The sequence below is a fragment of the Caretta caretta genome, chromosome 2 (genome assembly GCF_965140235.1).
Source record: "Caretta caretta isolate rCarCar2 chromosome 2, rCarCar1.hap1, whole genome shotgun sequence".
Classification (NCBI taxonomy): Eukaryota; Metazoa; Chordata; order Testudines; family Cheloniidae; genus Caretta; species Caretta caretta.
In genome coordinates, this window is record NC_134207.1 from 120,311,299 (window position 1) to 120,329,141 (window position 17,843).

The following is a 17,843-nucleotide window of genomic DNA, read 5'->3' on the forward strand; positions in this document are numbered from 1 at the left end:
TCTCTTGGGAATATACGCTTGTTAGATAAATGCTGCAGTCCAGTCTGAAATACTATAGCATACCTACACATACAGAATATTGCATTTGTATTTGGAAATTTAAACTCAGACTGAGGTAGTTGGCTGGGTTCGGTTGTTGAATTTTGTGCCATTGTGAGCATGTTAGGCCACTGGCCCTTCACTTATGTCACAGGTACAATACTCCTGGGAGAAGCTGCTAATGTGAACAGAGGCAATAGCCCACACCTATTTAACTAGGAGAGACTGAAGCTGAGTCAGAGACACAACCACATCTTTTTAAAAAAAACAAAACTAACCAGAGTACCATGAGGTGTGTTTTGGTTTTTTTTTTTGTTTTTGTTTTTTTCAAGCACGTTTGAGAGAGAGTGAAAAGTTTCAGGGATGGGTCCCCACAGTGGTCCATACTAAGGAGACCAAATTACATGCACTCTTGAAGTAATGACTTTCTAGATGGGTCATCCTTTGCTCTCTTTATAAAGGATGTTAATTAGTAAAACTCCAAAAGGGGGGTTGTAGTGGGGTGGTCACCCCGCTCCTGCCCTGAAGGGGTTAAAAGCAGTCCTGGAGAGGGCTGCAGCTGGGTTACAGGGATTAAGAACAGCTGGGGAAGCTGAGGGAGTAGCTGACCACAGCTGTGGCCAGCTCAATCAGGGCCCAGCTGGCCCTTATAAGAAGGCTGGGGGCTAGAAGCAAAGAGTCCCACTGTAGTGGGAAGGGCTAGCTGCCTGGAAACAGTGCTAAAGCAGAGCAGCGCTGCGGAGTTCCAGCCTGATAAACCCTGAGGCTGCAGGCCTTGGTGAGTGCCTACAGAGGCACTGGGGCTGCAGAGGGGCAGTCTGAGGATAGGCAACGGCAGTAGGTCCTACCCTCTTACCAATGATGAGTGGCTTACGTTGCAGTCTGCCCCCGTGAACGGGGGCTAGCTGATGACTGGCAGTAGCCACTGAGGCAAGGTGGGTCTAGAGGGTTGGGGGTTCCCTGTGAGGGGAGACCCAGAGTGGGGATCCTGCTGGGGCAGAACCCCAGGGAAAAAGGAACTGAGGTCTGGGAGGGACATGGGGCCAGTGACAGGTGAGACACCGGAGTGTAGAGGGCGCTCCAGTGCTGGTGAAGAGCTAATTCCCTGGACTACCAGCAGGAGTTGCTGCACTGGTGAATCTTGTCCCGCTACAGGGGTAAATCATGAGCACGCATTAGCTGTGTTAAACTTGCAGGTCTCTGTTTGCATAGGTTTTTTGTCAAACATTGTCAGCTTTGGTTCATGTGGTTTTGCAGCCCTTGACTTTCGCTTTAAGTTTCACATTCCTTCAGATCCCAGTATGGCAAAATCAAAAATAAAAATGAAATGGATGAGCGTCGTTCAGCCCTGTACATAGTTAAGGGAATTGCAAAGGTCCATTGGGTCTAGGCAACATGGCCTTCTAGAGCTGTTGACAGGATTGAAGCCGAGGGTTGGATATGATGTGACCTGACATGGAGAGGGAATGTAAGTTAAAGATGTAGGGGAGGGAGGTTCATGCAAAATAATGTTGGCCTGAAAATGTGGCTCTTCTGTTTTCTTACCTGATTGATAGTGGCATAATAAGTATTAAAGATTGTTTTTGTTTGTGCAACCTATATGGTAAAACATCCTAGAAACTAATTTACAGTCCCATATGCTGGGCTGCTACGCTCCATGACACAAATCATGTCCCTTTTCAACAAGATGGTTGTTGTGAAGAAAGGTCTCAAATGCCAATCCCTGGCGAAAGTACTTCATACCTTTTAGAACTTCCGAATTGCTGGACTGAGCAAAGTGGGGGGAGTTTTTCCTTTAAATAGCAGTGCTAGGGAGATTGTTGATGCAGTTGTGATGACATTAGGGCGTTGCTAAGGCAGTAGGAAGTTGGTGCTGACATGTCATTGATGGTGGTATGCTTTACAGGCGTGTAAAGGAAAATGGATCGTATTTTAGCTATCTTGTTTTTGCTTCTTCAGGGGAATTAGATGTTGGTCATAGATGTCCAGGTGTCTGTCATGTAATGGGAGAGAACAAAGGTTTTACTTTTGTGTTGTGGTGTGTGCCCTTTTCTTTTCTTTCCATACATGCTCTTTTGTGTGTTGGCTTCAGTGCAGAGGAGGTTTATGAAAGGGTGGGAATGGGTAACATCACACTGTTAACCATATGTACTCGGACTGCACAGAGCTGACCCTGAAGAAGACCTTGAAACTCCCAAGTTAAAGAAAGTAATGTAACTGAGAATAGCAAGAGCATATGGGAGCACTGCTGAGGAGCACATAGTTTGGGGGAGAGGGGCGCGGAAGCGCAACTGAGTGACTTTCATTGATTATCACTCTGTTCATAAGTGCTGTTTGCAGTGATTTCTTATATTTAAGAGTACCTTACTGAAATGTAGGGTGACAGTGATCTGACTTGCCTTCCTCCGCTTCAAGCACTACAAGATCTGTTGGATTTTATTTTCCAGTCCCTTCACTGACTTATTCTGTGTCCTTAGACAAGTCACTTAACCTTTTTTGTATTTGATTCCCCATTGATTCAATCAGGATAAGACATTACAACAAGGGTTTTACAGGGCCTATTTTTGAGATCCTTGGGTGGAAAATGGTGTGTAACTGTCAAATATTACTATCAACCTTTAGTCATGTTTGAAACATTTCAAAGTGCAGCATGCCTGAAGCATTATAGAATGGGAAAGTTACAAGGAGAAATATATAATACTGCCAGCACCTTTAGATTCCATTAGACAATAGTCTACGACAGAAATCTGTTCCATCCTGTATGCAAATCAAACATTGTCAAACTGTGCTACCACAAGACCTCTATATTTGATACTATATTTCTTTCTCACAGATTCTGCCTGGCTTGTTCCTTGGCAACTTTAAAGGTAAGATTAGTTTTATGGTTACAATTTAGGATTACTTAAAAGTCTGAAAGTGTTGGGTCATACACAGCCCTACAATATTTGCTAAAATCTGTGCAAGTTCTTTATCCCCATTTTGCTTAATTTCTGAATCTACCTGCTAGCACTAAGAAGAGAATGTTTTCTCTGTCACCTGTACATGCACTGCACAACTGGTTAAAAATGCACACACTCTCCTGGGAGCATGCTTCACCTAGAATTCCCAAATGTTGGCCTCTGTTGTAAATTGGTAGTGCACTTTTCAGACTGGCCTGTGAGCCAGACCATTTTTTGCAAGCCCTCCTCATTATTAGTGGCTTAATTTGCCTCCAATTCATTGCTCTCATTATTGTGGTTATAGATCAGAAGTGTTCAGGAGCCCTATTATAAATGCTTGTGAAACTGAGAAATACAGAGTTTGATGTTTGAGCAGCAGTATATAGTGTTCATATTGTAGACTCAGACCTGTTCTCCCTCTCCCTCTCTGTGTGTGGTTTTTCTTTCCATTTGATTTTTAACCTAGTACTTGTAGAGCCTTATCTTTAAGAAGGCTAAGGCTGAGAAAAGTTCCTGGCACCCAGCAGTTCCCACTGAAATTACTTATTGTTAAGTATTTGGGACAGGGACCATCTGCTCATTACATATGTGTACAGCACCTAGCACAGAGGGGCTGTTTCATGTTCTCAGTGTATATAAAATCTCCCCACTGTATTTTCCACTGCATGCATCTGATGAAGTGAGCTGTAGCTCACGAAAGCTTATGCTCAAATAAATTTGTTAGTCTCTAAGGTGCCACAAGTCCTCCTTTTCTTTTTACAAATACAAACTAACACGGCTGCTACTCTGATCCCAGCTTGGGGTCTCTAGATGCTATTGCAATACCGCCAATAAATAACTGGTAACATCTACCTAGAGCTACGCTTAGTTGTGAGCAACAGCAGTGTGCTGAGTGGAGACTGCACATGCCTCCATATATTTGGTCTGCTCACGTGACTGGACAAGGTCTGCTCCTTTCATTTCATATTTAGGTGGTGCTGCACCAACATTCCTCTCCACCCCTCCCCCTGTGAAGTATTTGGTAGCATAAACCTGCAACAGGAAACTGGCACTATTTGTCTTGTCTGTATCTGATCCTGCTGTCCCTTGTTGCCGGGGGGACGGAATTGCAGGGTCCATCCTGTTAGTTATTTTGCTCCCCTTTCTGTGTGGAGCATCTTTGGAACCTGCCCAGAGATGCAGGACAAGTTTGAGGGACACTCACATCCAAGGTGGCAAACATGAGGATGGTGCTGGGCTGTGTGGAGTGGAGGGAAGTTGGTTGTGTCAGCTGTGTAGGTGATGGATGGAGGGGAAGGAAACGAGAGTGGAGGCAATGACAAGTTTGTGATGGGATACAGGGTCTGGAAACAAAGAACATACAGGTTTCAGAGTAACAGCCGTGTTTAGTCTGTATTCGCAAAAAGAAAAGGAGTACTTGTGGCACCTTAGAGACTAACCAATTTATTTGAGCATAAGCTTTCGTATGCATCTGATGAAGTGAGCTGTAACTCACGAAAGCTTATGCTCAAATAAATTGGTTAGTCTCTAAGGTGCCACAAGTACTCCTTTTCTTTTAAAGAACCTACAGAAATCAGAAAGGGCGCGTGGGGGGGCTGGGAGGAGAAAATAAGGAGGGAGAGAGGGAGAAAATCCAGAGACGGTGTATCTTCTGAGTTGAGGCAGTACCTTCTGCTTGTGACAGAGCTAATCTTGGCCTCACTGCTGGATGAGACAAAGTGGGAGAGGACTGGAGAGGGGTGAACGATATCTCGCATTTGATGTCAGATTGCTTCAGTTTTTCAAAGTGCAGTGAGAGGGGGAGGGGCCCATAGTGCATGGTGTTTGACTCTGAAACTGGCCCTGTCGTCATGCCAGCCGTGGTGGCAAAACTTTTGATAATACTCCCAAGAGAGTGAAACTCAGACCCAGCATCTGTTTCTCAGTGTGGTACTGTTTTCACCCACTGAGTGACTGAGGCAAGGCAAGATGAAGGGGAGTAGGCCAAAGTTGCAGAGTGAGTCAGCACCTCAGCCCAGATTAGATCCTAGAACCCTTCTGGCTTGTCTTGCTGTAACCATTCAGCTATGTGCCTTGAAAATGGTCTATAAATGGTTTGTCAAATAACTTTTAGCATGATAAAAACATGGTGTTAATGAAGGTGGGATGAGTGTGTAGTATTGGGATCCAGTTAAAAATAAATGAAGCTGAAGTGCATCAGCTATTTCTTATCTGGGGGAAGGGCTGGTGTCAATATGAATGTCTGCTTGAGTGACTGTCGCTGTTTGTTTGTTTAATAAAAATAAAGGTGGGTTTTTTTTTTAAATGGCCTTTGCTCACATAGTATTTAATCAATACTCTCCACCATTGTGAGGTCATGTCAGTAGGTAAATTGATCTCCGAGTTAGTTACATCTCTGGAGCAGAAGAGTGACAATAGCTGTTAAGTTTCAGAGTAGCAGCCGTGTTAGTCTGTATTCGCAAAAAGAAAAGGAGTACTTGTGGCACTTTAGAGACTAACCAATTTATTTGAGCATAAGCTATCTTGAGTTACAGCTCACTTCATCGGATGCATTAAAGTATCAGATGCTGTTAAAGCACTTTGTTAATTAGAGAGACAAGGTGGGAAAGGAATATCTTTTATTGGACCAGCTTTTGTTGGTGAAAGAGACAAGTTTTCAAGCCACACAGAGTTCTTCAGACACTGTACCTTTGTCAGACCTATAGAAAAGCTCTATGTATGTTCAAAAGTTTCTCTCTTTCACTAACAGAAGTTGGTCCAATAAAAGATATTACCTCATCTACTTTGTGCACAGATACAACACTTTAATAAAGTTAATCTTTGAATTTCTAAAAAAATTTCTTAACAGTCTAATAATGCTAATAGCAACAGTGACAGAGTGCTAACATTGCGAAGTAATACAGTGCTGCTGAAACAAGGCAAATATAAGCTTGCATAAAGGAATTTGATTACTGAGTTCTTTTGCAAATGTTCTGATTTACATCACATGCAATGTACGAAAGACAGGATAAGACTTTGAATAGTGAGTAGTGATTTGGGTGTTGGACTTGAGACACCCATAGTCAGAGAGTTGGTGCTCAGTGCTTTCTGACAATCGGGTCCTTCTATGGTGTCTCATGCAAAGAAAGCTTGGGTTTTGCAAGTGATTTTTTTTTGAGTATTAAAAATGTGTGGTGATACAGACGTCCCCTTAGGTGGTTAAAAATCACAGATCTTCACAAGCTGACTAGTGCTGTTCTAGGTTAGTAATTGCATGGGAAACCTCTAAGGAAACTGAGGTGCTATGGGAAGTGGTATGAGTGATTCAAGCAGGTGGTTCCCTGCATTCTCATCAAAATTGTTGTAATACCCCAGCATGATGTTAGAGGGTGCTGTGCTTCTGGAAGTTCCATTGTTTGGAAGGGACTGGATGTTCTGACCATGGAATTTTTTTACCAGACTAGCAATCCTACTTTTGTAGCTATGTAGAACCTGTCTTTCAGGGCTCCTGAATTGCTGTTCTGAAGTTAAGCCTCAAATTGTCTATGTAAGGTAAATAGATTCAGACACGTTTAACTTATGGATAAACTGAAGCATGATTTATGAAATGGTTGCAGAGTAAGTCAGTGGTATGGATGAGGATAGAACTCTGGACTCCTGACTTGCAGGCTACTGCTCTAATCTTTCGAAAAGACTGCTTCAGGTGGAGTGAGAGTGCCTTGATAGCGTCTTGGGATCCTTGGGAGTGGAAAGCTTTGTAGAGTACTGATTCAGGAAACCATTGAAGTCCATAGGACTTTAAGCATGTGCTCACAATACTTTTCTGAAGAGAGATGGATTTAGGAACTTAAGAGCTTTCTTGAATTGGGACCTCAGCTAAAACTTAAAACTGAATTACATTCCTAAGGTACAAAGTTTAGGAGAATGTGCATCCAGAGAACTGAGCAGTTCAAGCAGAACCGCTGCCTTTCTTACAAAATATTGAGGAAGAGTTCACCTTTAAAACCCAGGAGACAATTAATCTTACAGATTGATTATCTTCTGGGTTTTCTTTTGTTCAGGAGCAAAGCCTTGCTCCTGAACAAAACTCCATGGGACTGGTAGCTTGATAAGAGATGTGGGGATGGAGGGGTTGAAGGTTGGAAGAAGCCCTCTTCAAAATAAATCCTTCCCCCGCCCCCCCCCCCCCCCCGATTTGAAAGAATTCTGGTCTGTCAAATGGAAATCAAAGTCCTGCAGTCCACTCACAAGTTAATGTAATCTCCCTTGATGAAGTGCAAAGCTGTCAGTCAATAGCTGTAGGTCTGAAAGCCCCCGTATGCCTTTATTCCCACTAGAAAGCTGGTGTCTGCTGTGCAGCAGCTGACAGCTTTTTCTGTATTCCCATCTGAAGAAATTTCCTGTTTTTTCTAATACCCTGGTGGGACAGTATAAGGGTTTTGCCTCTTTTCCCATGCAGCAGTAGGGAAATATTTTTCATCTACATGAGTGCCAGCTGGGTCTTTCAAGTACAATTGATTCCAAAAACCAAGGCTCAATAAACTGTAATAAGAGTTAAAGGCCATGCAGTTCTTCAAGCTTGAATACAAAGTAATACATGTCCTTTGTGCTTGCAAACGTGTCTGGAAGATTTGAGTTTTTCCAATGGAATATTTGGGGGATTTTTAATTCTGAGGGGAAAGCCACAATGTGAGGCTTAATTTCCCCCAAAGAGTCCAGTGGCACTATGGATGAAGTGGACAGCTTAGCTGAAGTTTCCACTCTTCCTGTTCCTCAACATAAGACGCAGTGCACAGCAAATGATTCTGCTGTGTTCACAGTGCCATTGAATTCCTCTGAATAAGCTTGTTCGAGGTTCTTTCAGGAAAAGTTCCCTTTGTGGGGGCCCATTTGGGGTTCAGCCTTCAAGCAAGAAGAGGGGGTTAGTATCTTTCAGGTTTGCCCTCCTGGAATTCACAGATAATCTAGATTTACAGGCTAGTACAGCGAAAGCTTCAAATGTGGATTGCCCTAGGAGGGGAAGAAGGTACAGGGTAGAGCCCTCTGTGGGACTATTGTTTTAATCCCGCTCTTGTCCTGCCCTGCAATTCCCACTCCCACCTGCTCCCATGTTGTTTCTTGCATTTTTATCCTGGTCTGACCCACAAAAACCTTAGATCCCACAAAGCCCACGAGAGAGACCGATTCCTCCATGCTACTTTATAAAATACATTAACAGACTTTTTTTTAAAATAAAAATGGAATTCAGACACAATTTTTACCACTAAAAGAATAAAATAAATCTTGCTTAAACCATGTAAAAAAATACATTAACTCCTGCTGTAATAGACATCAACTCTTTCTATCCCTTGCTTAAATTTACATATTAAAACCTTTATTTAAAAAATTGCCGAAATTCTATTTGACAAACGGAGATTTAGTGTTTTCCCACAAATTACTGCAGTCTGGTTTTCCCCCCTCCTCCCCCCCGCCTGCAGCAAAGTACATTTTACCTGCTATTATGGCCACGAGTCCTGCAGGATCCCCCCCCCCCCCACTTACAATGCAACTACTTAAAATTTTGAACAAGTTTATTTACAGGAATTAAAGTTTCGGGAACAGGAAGGGTGGAAGTTTTGCCTAGGCACTCAGTGATGTCACAGACAAACTGCATATTATGGATGGAACTAAGCGTGTCCTTGGGAACCATGGGGAGCGAGGGGAGGTGGGAAACAATCCTCAGTGGGAGCTGTGGGTGCTCAGTATCTCTGAAAACTAGGCAGTTTATGTAGTAGGGATGCCAACTTTCTAATACCTAAAAACCAAACACCCCTGCCCTGCCCCTTCCCCCGAGGCTCTGCCCCCTGTCCACCCTCCCTCCCCCCATTGCTCGCTCGCTCACCCCCCATCCTCTGGCCTCCTCCCCTGCTGCCTGTAGAGCTGGGCTGGGAGGAGCTGACGCAGAAGTCAGTCCCCAGACCGAGGGGGTGGGGAAATCAGGGCACAGCGGGCTGGGGGGAGGGGCAGACAAGTCTCCCCGCCCCACCCCCCGACGGCACCAGTATATACTTTGGAGTTTGGTCTGGGAGTCAGGCTGTGGAGTGGTAGGAAGAGTAGCAGCTGCTAAGCAAGGCTGCTCCAGCAGCAGCTGCTGCTCTTCCCACCCCCAGTGGTGGAGGCTGGTTACTGCAGATAGCTTATGCTCAAATAAATTGGTTAGTCTCTAAGGTGCCACAAGTACTCCTTTTCTTTTTGCGCATACAGACTAACACGGCTGTTACTCTGAAACCTGCAGATAACAGGACTTTTAGTGGCCGGTCAGCTGTGTTGACCGGACACTGCCAGTTTTCCTTTTCGACCAGATGTTCCAGTTGAAAACGGAACACCTGGGAAACCTATTATGTAGGTGTGCCTAACTAAGGTACCAAAATTTTAAAGTTTTGGCCTAGGCCTCCAGCTAGTTCTTCTCAAAAATATTGTCAGGGTGTATCCACTAGGAGAAAAGATGTGTTCTTACCATGTGTTAAAAGCCTAGTGAAGGCAAGGTAGTTTTCAAATGTATTCACAGGTTGAGGTAAATGTTAGCAGGAAGCTGAGAGTTTGCCTCAAGCTGCTAACATGTGATAAAACTATAGCTGGCTTGTCTTCACTAGGGTTTTACCTCATTAGTTATGTGTTAGTTTAACACATAAGAGCACAACTTTTATTCCCTAGTGAAGGCAAGGCTGCAGGGTTGTGTGTTTTGGAGGAGGGAGAGACTGCATACAAACTAGAGCAGTGGTTCTCAAACTTTTATACCGGTGACCCCTTTCACATAGCAAGTCTCTGAGTGTGACTCTCCCCCCCTTATAAATTAAAAACTTTATATATAGTTTATAAGTTTATATATAAATAACACCATTATAAATGCTGGAGGCAAAGCAGGGCTTGAGGTGGAAGCTGACTGCTCATGACCACCCATGTAATAACCTCCCAGCCCCCAGTTTGAGCACCCCTGAACTAGAGGACATTGTATGGTGAGAGAAAGATGATAACCCACCACTTCTCCCCCCTTCTGCCCCCAAACCCCAAGAAATACAAATCTAGTTTGAGCTAATCTTATTGATCTGATTATTTTAGCTGCGGGATGCCTCACAGTCTGATGCCACAGACATGGACCTGCATCAGTGTAATTGGCTTTCTCCACCAGAATGGTTTTGGTTTTTACTGGATAAGAAGGGATGGGGAAAACTCTAGGAATTTTGAAGAAAGGGGAGGTGACAAAATCTTAGGGAAATTCTTCTTATGTCATTCGAATGAAAGGGAAATAATTGTTTTCACCACCCATCTCTTGAAGGGATTATTAATGATGAGTTGGGTCTGCCTGTGTACTTACTTGGCCCCATCATGTCAGTACTGAAGATCCTCCCAATCATTAATTAATATATTCTCAGAGGAGCCTGTGGGGTAGGGGAAGTACTATCTCCAGTTTACACATGGGGAAATAAGGCACAGGAAGTGTGTGGTACAGTGGAGACTCAATCCAGATTCTACCAATCCTGTTCCAGTGCCTTAACTACAAAATTAATCTTCCTCCTTGGCTATGTGGCTGTGACCCTGTCCATACTAGTATGAGGAGCTAGAGCTAGGAGCGCGGAAGAAAATGAAGCAAAAGAAACCTAGGCTGAATGTGGGGGGAAGAGGAGAAAGGGGGAAATATATCAAGATATGTGAGGAAGGACTCTCCCAAGGAAACTGTTTGATGCCCCCATGAGTTGAGAGGTTTTAAATTATATTGGATGAAGCATTAGACAGCCTGCTGTAGGAAAGAATCTTGTGCAGGACCTAAACAGATAGATACACTCTCTAGAAAGCAGAGCTAAAAGAAATCTAACACTATGACCTTGAAACATCAGCCTGCTTTGTATGGTGCAGTACTATAGGGATATGCTAAATAATGAATCAGAATTATAGTTCTAGCACTGAATGTTCTTGCTTTTTGGTCCCTTAACATAACCATTTTAGATATGAAATTGAACATCTCTGTTATGCAGAAGTATTGTGAGGAACAGGGTATCTAATCTGTATAGCTACTGAGGACAGCTTCTCAATCTTGTCTGTTATATCAGTGATTTGCATTGGGGAGAAGCAAGGGAATTTCCCTTCTTTAAATTTATATATTCCATGGGTCTAGAGACTTGGATAACATACCAGCCAGGGACTGTGTTTTTTTCCTCCTCTGTATATTTTCTGTTTGAATTATGTATACTGTGAACTGCAGTTTATCTTGGCATTGTTTGTAGTGTTCTAGCTGTGTTGGTCCCAGGGTATTTGAGAGACAAGGTGGGTAAGGGAAAAGATATTACCTCACCCACCTCATTGATCTCGGTACACAGTTTCAGGATCAATGTGTAGTTCTCCTGTCCTCTTCTATGAATATCCCAAAACCACTGTCTTACTACACAGCGTTGATTTTTATTGAACTCCAGTTAACTGAAGGACTAAAATGTTGCAAGGGTAGTACTGTGTGTTCTTAATGACACTGCTAGCCAGTCAACTTTTAAAGGGAATCATTTGTATTGTAATGCTGGCTGAGCTGCAAAGCTGCTTGCCTTGACAGGGCTTTGGGAACCTGGAGCACAGTTTCTCCTGAGCCATTAGCATTCTCTTAAATTATAATTTATTTGTCTTACACTAGCACTAATTGTGATCAGAGCCCAACTGTGCTAGGCACTGTACAAACACGTAATAAGAGATGATCCTGTCTTGAAAAGCTTATTAAATTGACAAGAGAGCTAAAGGCTGCGAGGGGGAAACGAAGGCACATAGAGATGAAGTGACTTGCTCAAGGCTACATTTAGGTCAGTGGCCAAACCACATCCCTTGTCCCATCCAGTGTCGTATCCACTGGGAAATGCTACCTCCCTAAAACTAAAATTTAGGTTCCAGCTAGCTGGCCCTGAAGTATGCAACTATATTGGAGGGTGCACAGTACAGACTTAAAAGCCCAACTGGGCTGGCTTCTGTAGTTTTCCAAACCCATCACTTTACAGGTGATTTCTGAGACCTCAATAATCAAGGATGCACTTAATATTATTAACAACTCTGTTCCTCTGAAGCTCTAGCAGGTTACAGTGTCAGCAAGTCTCATAGTTATCCTTGGAAGTGCTCATTCTTGTTATGAAGAGACCTTAAAGAATTTGAATTATTTGGTGCTGAATTCTGTCTGAAATGGTGACACAGGAATCCAAATGAATAAACACCTATGCTCTCGTCACACATATTGGACCTTCAGAGTAGGTGAAACTAGACAGTTTTGATTTTTCTCTGATTTTAAGAGCTGCTAAGACCTTTAAGATAGAGTATTTTTCATAATCGGGTATGGACTTGTTAACTCTCTTCTATTGTGTTCAGATCCTCAGCATTTTGTCTGTTGGACAATATGATTAAATGCCACCTTCTGCTTTCTGATTTAAAAAGGGTATTGAAACCTCATAGTAGAGAGTAATGACTCGAATTAAGAGATGCTGATTGATCTTTTGCACGTACATAAAGAACATACAGGTGATATTATTGTTATTTTTGTACCAAGGAAGAGCCGATTTAAAAAAGCACAGACCACAAAGGTTTCAAATCTATTTAACCAGGCTAACACAAACTAATTGTATAGGCTGGTTTTAAGACAGGTGTCCACATAACAAAGAACACTGTTATAATTGACACGTATGGCAGCCTTTCTCAGTCAAGAGATAAAGATTAGAGACAAACTGAACTTTGACTCCCATGGGTCTTCCCTCCTGGTCTTGTTGATGGGCCAGTGTAGGGAAGTTGCACTGTGGCTACAGAAGATTTCAGTCTCCAGAGCTGCTGTTTTTAACTCCGTTCATGTAGACATAATCCAACTAAACTTCTTTAAAATGTCTAGCATCAAATTTTCAGGCCTTAACCTGCATTCCAGTTCTGAGCACCGCATGGTAATTCTGAATACTCATGTACCTATAATGAAGGGCTCAAGATTAAAAGTCACCTTGGGAAAATTTCTTCCTCAAAGTTACTTAATAAAATGTATTAAAATGTACTAAATAAATCTGATTTTATTTAGTACAATGTTTTCTTATTTTTGATGTAACTTAGTTAAAGATGTGGTTTGGTACCTCTCCCATGTTGAAACTTATCAAATCTTTTTATAAGCACTGGCCGAACTTAAAAGGAGTAGAGCAGGTATGGTATGTTACAGTTACTATGTCCCTCTCTAGTAGCTAGTCTACAGAGAATAAGAACCCAGTATTGCTATACGCTGACGGTACTCCAGAAGCTGAAGTGGCAGGGGCCTTTGCTTTTTTCCACAGATTCACTCCTCACTGATGACTATTAAACTTTTAATCTTGTTTTAAACATCTCAGGCAAGGACTCTATTATACTTTTGTTTGTGAGGGTAACCCTGTGTGTGTTTTGTGCATAATGCATAGTGAATACATGACGGGGTACTATGATGTAAAGGCTTTGTTGGGGTGGCTACTTTAGCCATGAGTGGAGCTGGTTGAAGTAATGAGAAATTTCAAAATTCAAAAGTTGATTAAATTGTTATAAATTTCCCTTTCTCCGTGTTGCTCTGCTTCCTATAGAGCTAATAGAAATCTTGTGAGTTTTGATGAAATGTTGAATATTTGGGCGGGGGAGATTAAAAACAAAACAAAAATCCTAAACTTTTCCCCACCAACTTTCCTAGTGAGTTTTGCAGGTCATCTCAAACAAATATCTATAAAATCGTAATACCACATTTTCACATACACTATGTATATAGTGTATGTATTGCATATTCCTCAATTTTTGTGTGTGTATATATACACATACACTGTTTCTTGGACTTTTGATTTTACCAACAAAGGGATACAACTGTACAAATCTTGGATGGAAGAGAAAATGATAAATGTAAGCCCCCTCTAAAAAAACTCTAACATTATTTTTCTCGACTTAAAATGTGATTACTTAGGGTCTTCCAGGGTTAGAAGCAATTGGGGTGTTTTTTCTTGGGAAGCTGGGAATTTCTCCTGTGCCGTGTAAGAAATCTCATGTTTCTAGCTCTGCAGAATTGTGAGATATCAGGCCATAAACCTTTAATGACTGAATATTGCCTGCTTTGGCCAGTGTAACTTGTGTGTTGGGGTGGTGGAAGGGGACATGAAGGTGGGACTCTCTATTTGGAAGGTAGTAGGAACACTTGTGTGGTCAATTGATCTTAAACAACGATGGCAGTTTTGAAGCTGCTTAGTGCTACAGGGTTTGAAATGTAAGCATAAATCCAAGTGCAGATGGATTAGTATTAGTGGGCAGAGAATAGGTGAGACTGTCAAAGGTGTATGATAACTTGCATTTATCACATGGCTCTAAAATTTATCATATGTCTGTTATCTGCGCACATGGTGTGTGTGCGTGACACAGACACACTCAATTTTCAGATGCAAAATATGTGAAACTGTTGACTTAATAATTTAGGGATGTTTTCTTAACCTTGTTCTTTATATAGTATATCGTTTGGTTTGGAGTTCTTGTCTTTTTGATTGTGGTGTTTTTAGAAGAACTTCACAGATCATGATTTTCAACATGTGTGAGCGAACTAGGAACAAAGCTTTTTAAGAGAAACTTTAAAAAATAATCTTTTTTACCCCCACTACAGATGCTCGAGATGCGGAGCAACTGAGCAAGAATAATGTTACACACATTCTGTCAATCCATGATGGTGCTAGGCCTATGCTTGAGGTAAGGGGGAATCCATCATGCCTCTCGTTAACCTGAACATGAAATAATGGCCTGTCAACCTTCATTTAATTTGATCCTTATTACAATTGTTTGACACAATTTTCCATATTTTCTCTTGGAAACATTTGGCAGTCACAGTTTTGTGAGTCAGTCACAGTTTTCATCACTGGTATTGTTACAACAGGCAATCCCAGCTGTCAAAGGAGGATTCAGTTACGGTGTTTTATCGATTGACATTCTGTTTTATCAGAGAGACAAGGTGGGGGAGGTAGTATCTTTTATTGGACCAACTTCTATTGGTGAGAGTGCATGTTCTTCGCCCAGTAGCAGAGATTACTAAATATTCTGTGTTGATTTCTAGGATGTTAAAACCCATTTAAAAATATCCCTTTACCATAACATGCCCCTTGCTAACACTGCACGGCAAATTATTTGTGCAAGAGGCTTCAAATCCTTTTCTATCTAAAATGTAATTATCCAGGCTTGACAAAAAAAAATGCCATAGCCTAGTAGCCTGGAGGGAATACACCTGTGCTGCTACACCCCAAAAAACCACTCATTCAATTTACGTGGGCAGATATTTGCCCCCTCTGCAAATTAATCCATTCCTTCCCCCATTTTATTTTACTTATTGTGAACGCATTCACAATATAGAAGATGACTGCTGGTGCTGCTGCCGCTACTGCTCTCCTTCTGAGCTTATATGGCTTTTTTTTGTTTGTTTCCTAATGCCTCCACCAATCAGAGGGCTTCTGCTTCTAGTGCCATTTCCCCTCCAGTAAAAAAAAAAAAAGCAATGGATTTAGCCACTCCTGTAAAATTTCCATTTGACCTGGCAAGCCAGTGAATAGGTTGGGTGTATTTAAAAAAAAAAAAAAAAAAATTCCTACCTGGGGAAAGTAGGGTTGCCAATTTTGGTTGGATGTATTCCTGGAGGCTTCATCACATAATCTTTTAATTAAAAATTAATCTTTAAGTCCTGGAGACTCCAGGACAATCCTGGAGGGCTGGCATCCCTAGGGGAAAGGCAGTTAAAGGTGAACTGGAATTTGAAGATTGTCTTTGGGCTCAGTACTATGGATCAGCAAAACTAAACCTGCTCACTTTTCGTTGAGTGTGTGTTTGACTTATTAAGGTGTGCCTACTGTATGGTCTAAAAACACATTGAATTTCAAGACTGCTGTTAACTGGAGTGATATACAGATGCGCTCACTAAGGAAGATGTAATCACACTTTTATGTCTGTGCTGCATGTGTTTCCTCTGGGGTGTTGTCCTCTAAAATAAACAGAAGCTTGCATCTGTCTTGTCATGATTTTCTAGTCAAGGTAGGGGAACTACTCGATGCAGAATCCAGGTGCAGTCACAGTATTCAGTCTACAACCTCCTCTCATGTGGAAAACCAGTGTTACAATTTGTCCACAGTTCTTTAAGTAGAAGGAAGATTGCAAGTTCCTTTTGTTTTTCAGCAAAATTATTCTTAATTACATTCTAATTCATGGTTTTAATCCGGTATTCACTTGCAACTAAGTACTTACTGATGAATGAAGGTTTAGAAAATCTTGTTACAGCACTTCATTAGTTCTATTTAGGTATGATTACTTGTCAGGTTGTAATTAAGATATGTGGAAAACAATGTGTTGGTACTTTGCAGGTTGTCTTGCTCTTGGAGCATTGAAAAATAATGTTTAGGGTTTAGGCTTTCTATAAATTCTATTTGCTTTTAAAAGATTAGTAGCTTTGGCTTTTTCTCTTGCCCACTGAAGTCAACGCAAAGCTCCTATTGACTTCAATGGCACAGCGTTAAGTACCCAGTTCTGTAGCTGCTCTGTCAGTGGAAATTCCGCTGAAATCATTTTGAGATTAATACAGGGAATGACACTAAAATCAGACCCTTAGTAAACTTTCCTGTTTACATAGATACCGTAGTCACCCCTAAAAATCAAGATGGTAGTTGAATTGAACATTTGCCAAAGTGTGTGGGGTTTCTTTTGTTTGTTTTTTAATTTCCTATCCTAAGTTTAAGAAATATTACAACTATAGTACATTAAAGTGATGGCTGTATTCAGTTAGCTGATGATCAGTACTATGAAGTCACATTCATTTTCACATAATGTGTTAAGTTCTTTTTATTGACCAGAGAAATTGTGTTCATTCTAGTGAATCATGCTTAAAGGGTCACTGTCACATAGGTTAGCTCTCAAAAATTCTTGCAAAACCTACTACCACCAGGTGTTACTTTTTTTTTTGTAATTTCAATAATAGTTTTTTGTTTTGATGTAATAATAATTCTTCTGTTCAATTTGAATATGCAACACGGTAGCATCTTGCTAGTACATGAGAACCAGAAAATGGAATTGATCAGTCTAATTTCATTGTCCACGTTGAGTCAAGAATAAAAAGCAAACAGCCATCATAAACAATGAATAGTATATTTGGTGTATATTCTAAAATCTAATTTTAAAAATCTGTTGATGCCGATGAGGACATTTTTAAAAATTATTTTTGACCTGAGAATGATTGTGTATTTGAACCAAATACCTTCTTAACTTACTTTTTCCTGTTCTGTTCCTTGTTTTCTGCACTATTAGGAAGTATGAAATGTCTGTTGCCCCCCCCAGCTTGCCACATCAGGAGAAAATGATTGCCTGGTTGGGGTTCATATAAAAATGCTTTAAGTTTTTTCAGGAGAAGTAATTGAGAAACCAATAACTTTTCAGTGGGTTTTGCTTTCAGAAGCCCTTTCTGGTAAAGTTCAACTCTATAAATCCTCTGAGTTTGCTATTTATAGTTAGCTAATTAACAAAGATTAGGCTCAGGAAGCTATTGCTTGCTTTCAGAATGGAATATCTGCAGACAAAATGTTTTTAAAGTAAATAAAGTCTTGTATTCTACTTGTGGTACAATAAAGGCTGAAAACAGCTTTTTAAAGGATTGTTTTTACTTTTTGTAGGGAAGGGTATGGCATATTATAGGTATGTGGTGAAGCTTGACATGACTTAAATTGGAAAAAAATTAACAGAACATGAATTGAGCAATCTGTCACTGTTGTGTGCTTAGTTCTTTTGCTCTCTATGTAACACTATTTTAATGTAAACTAGCGTTATCTTTTTAAAAATAGAGCCTGTAATTAATTTGTTTATGAAGCCCCAATATTGAAGCAATCTAAA

General features: G+C 41.2%; 1 protein-coding gene across 5 annotated transcripts in view; it reads left to right on the forward strand.

Moving 5' to 3' along the window:
• DUSP22 (dual specificity phosphatase 22) overlaps window positions 1-17,843 on the forward strand; it is a 57,291-nt gene that overhangs the window by 4,924 nt on the left and 34,524 nt on the right. For 3 of the 5 annotated variants that reach the window (XM_048839746.2, XM_075125399.1, XM_075125401.1), the window contains exons 2-3: window positions 2,873-2,906; window positions 14,593-14,675. In XM_048839746.2, the coding sequence (XP_048695703.1) occupies window positions 2,873-2,906; window positions 14,593-14,675 (117 nt within the window). The remainder of the gene's footprint in view (window positions 1-2,872; window positions 2,907-14,592; window positions 14,676-17,843) is intronic. The other 2 variants (XM_075125400.1, XM_075125398.1) reach the window with 1 other exon arrangement.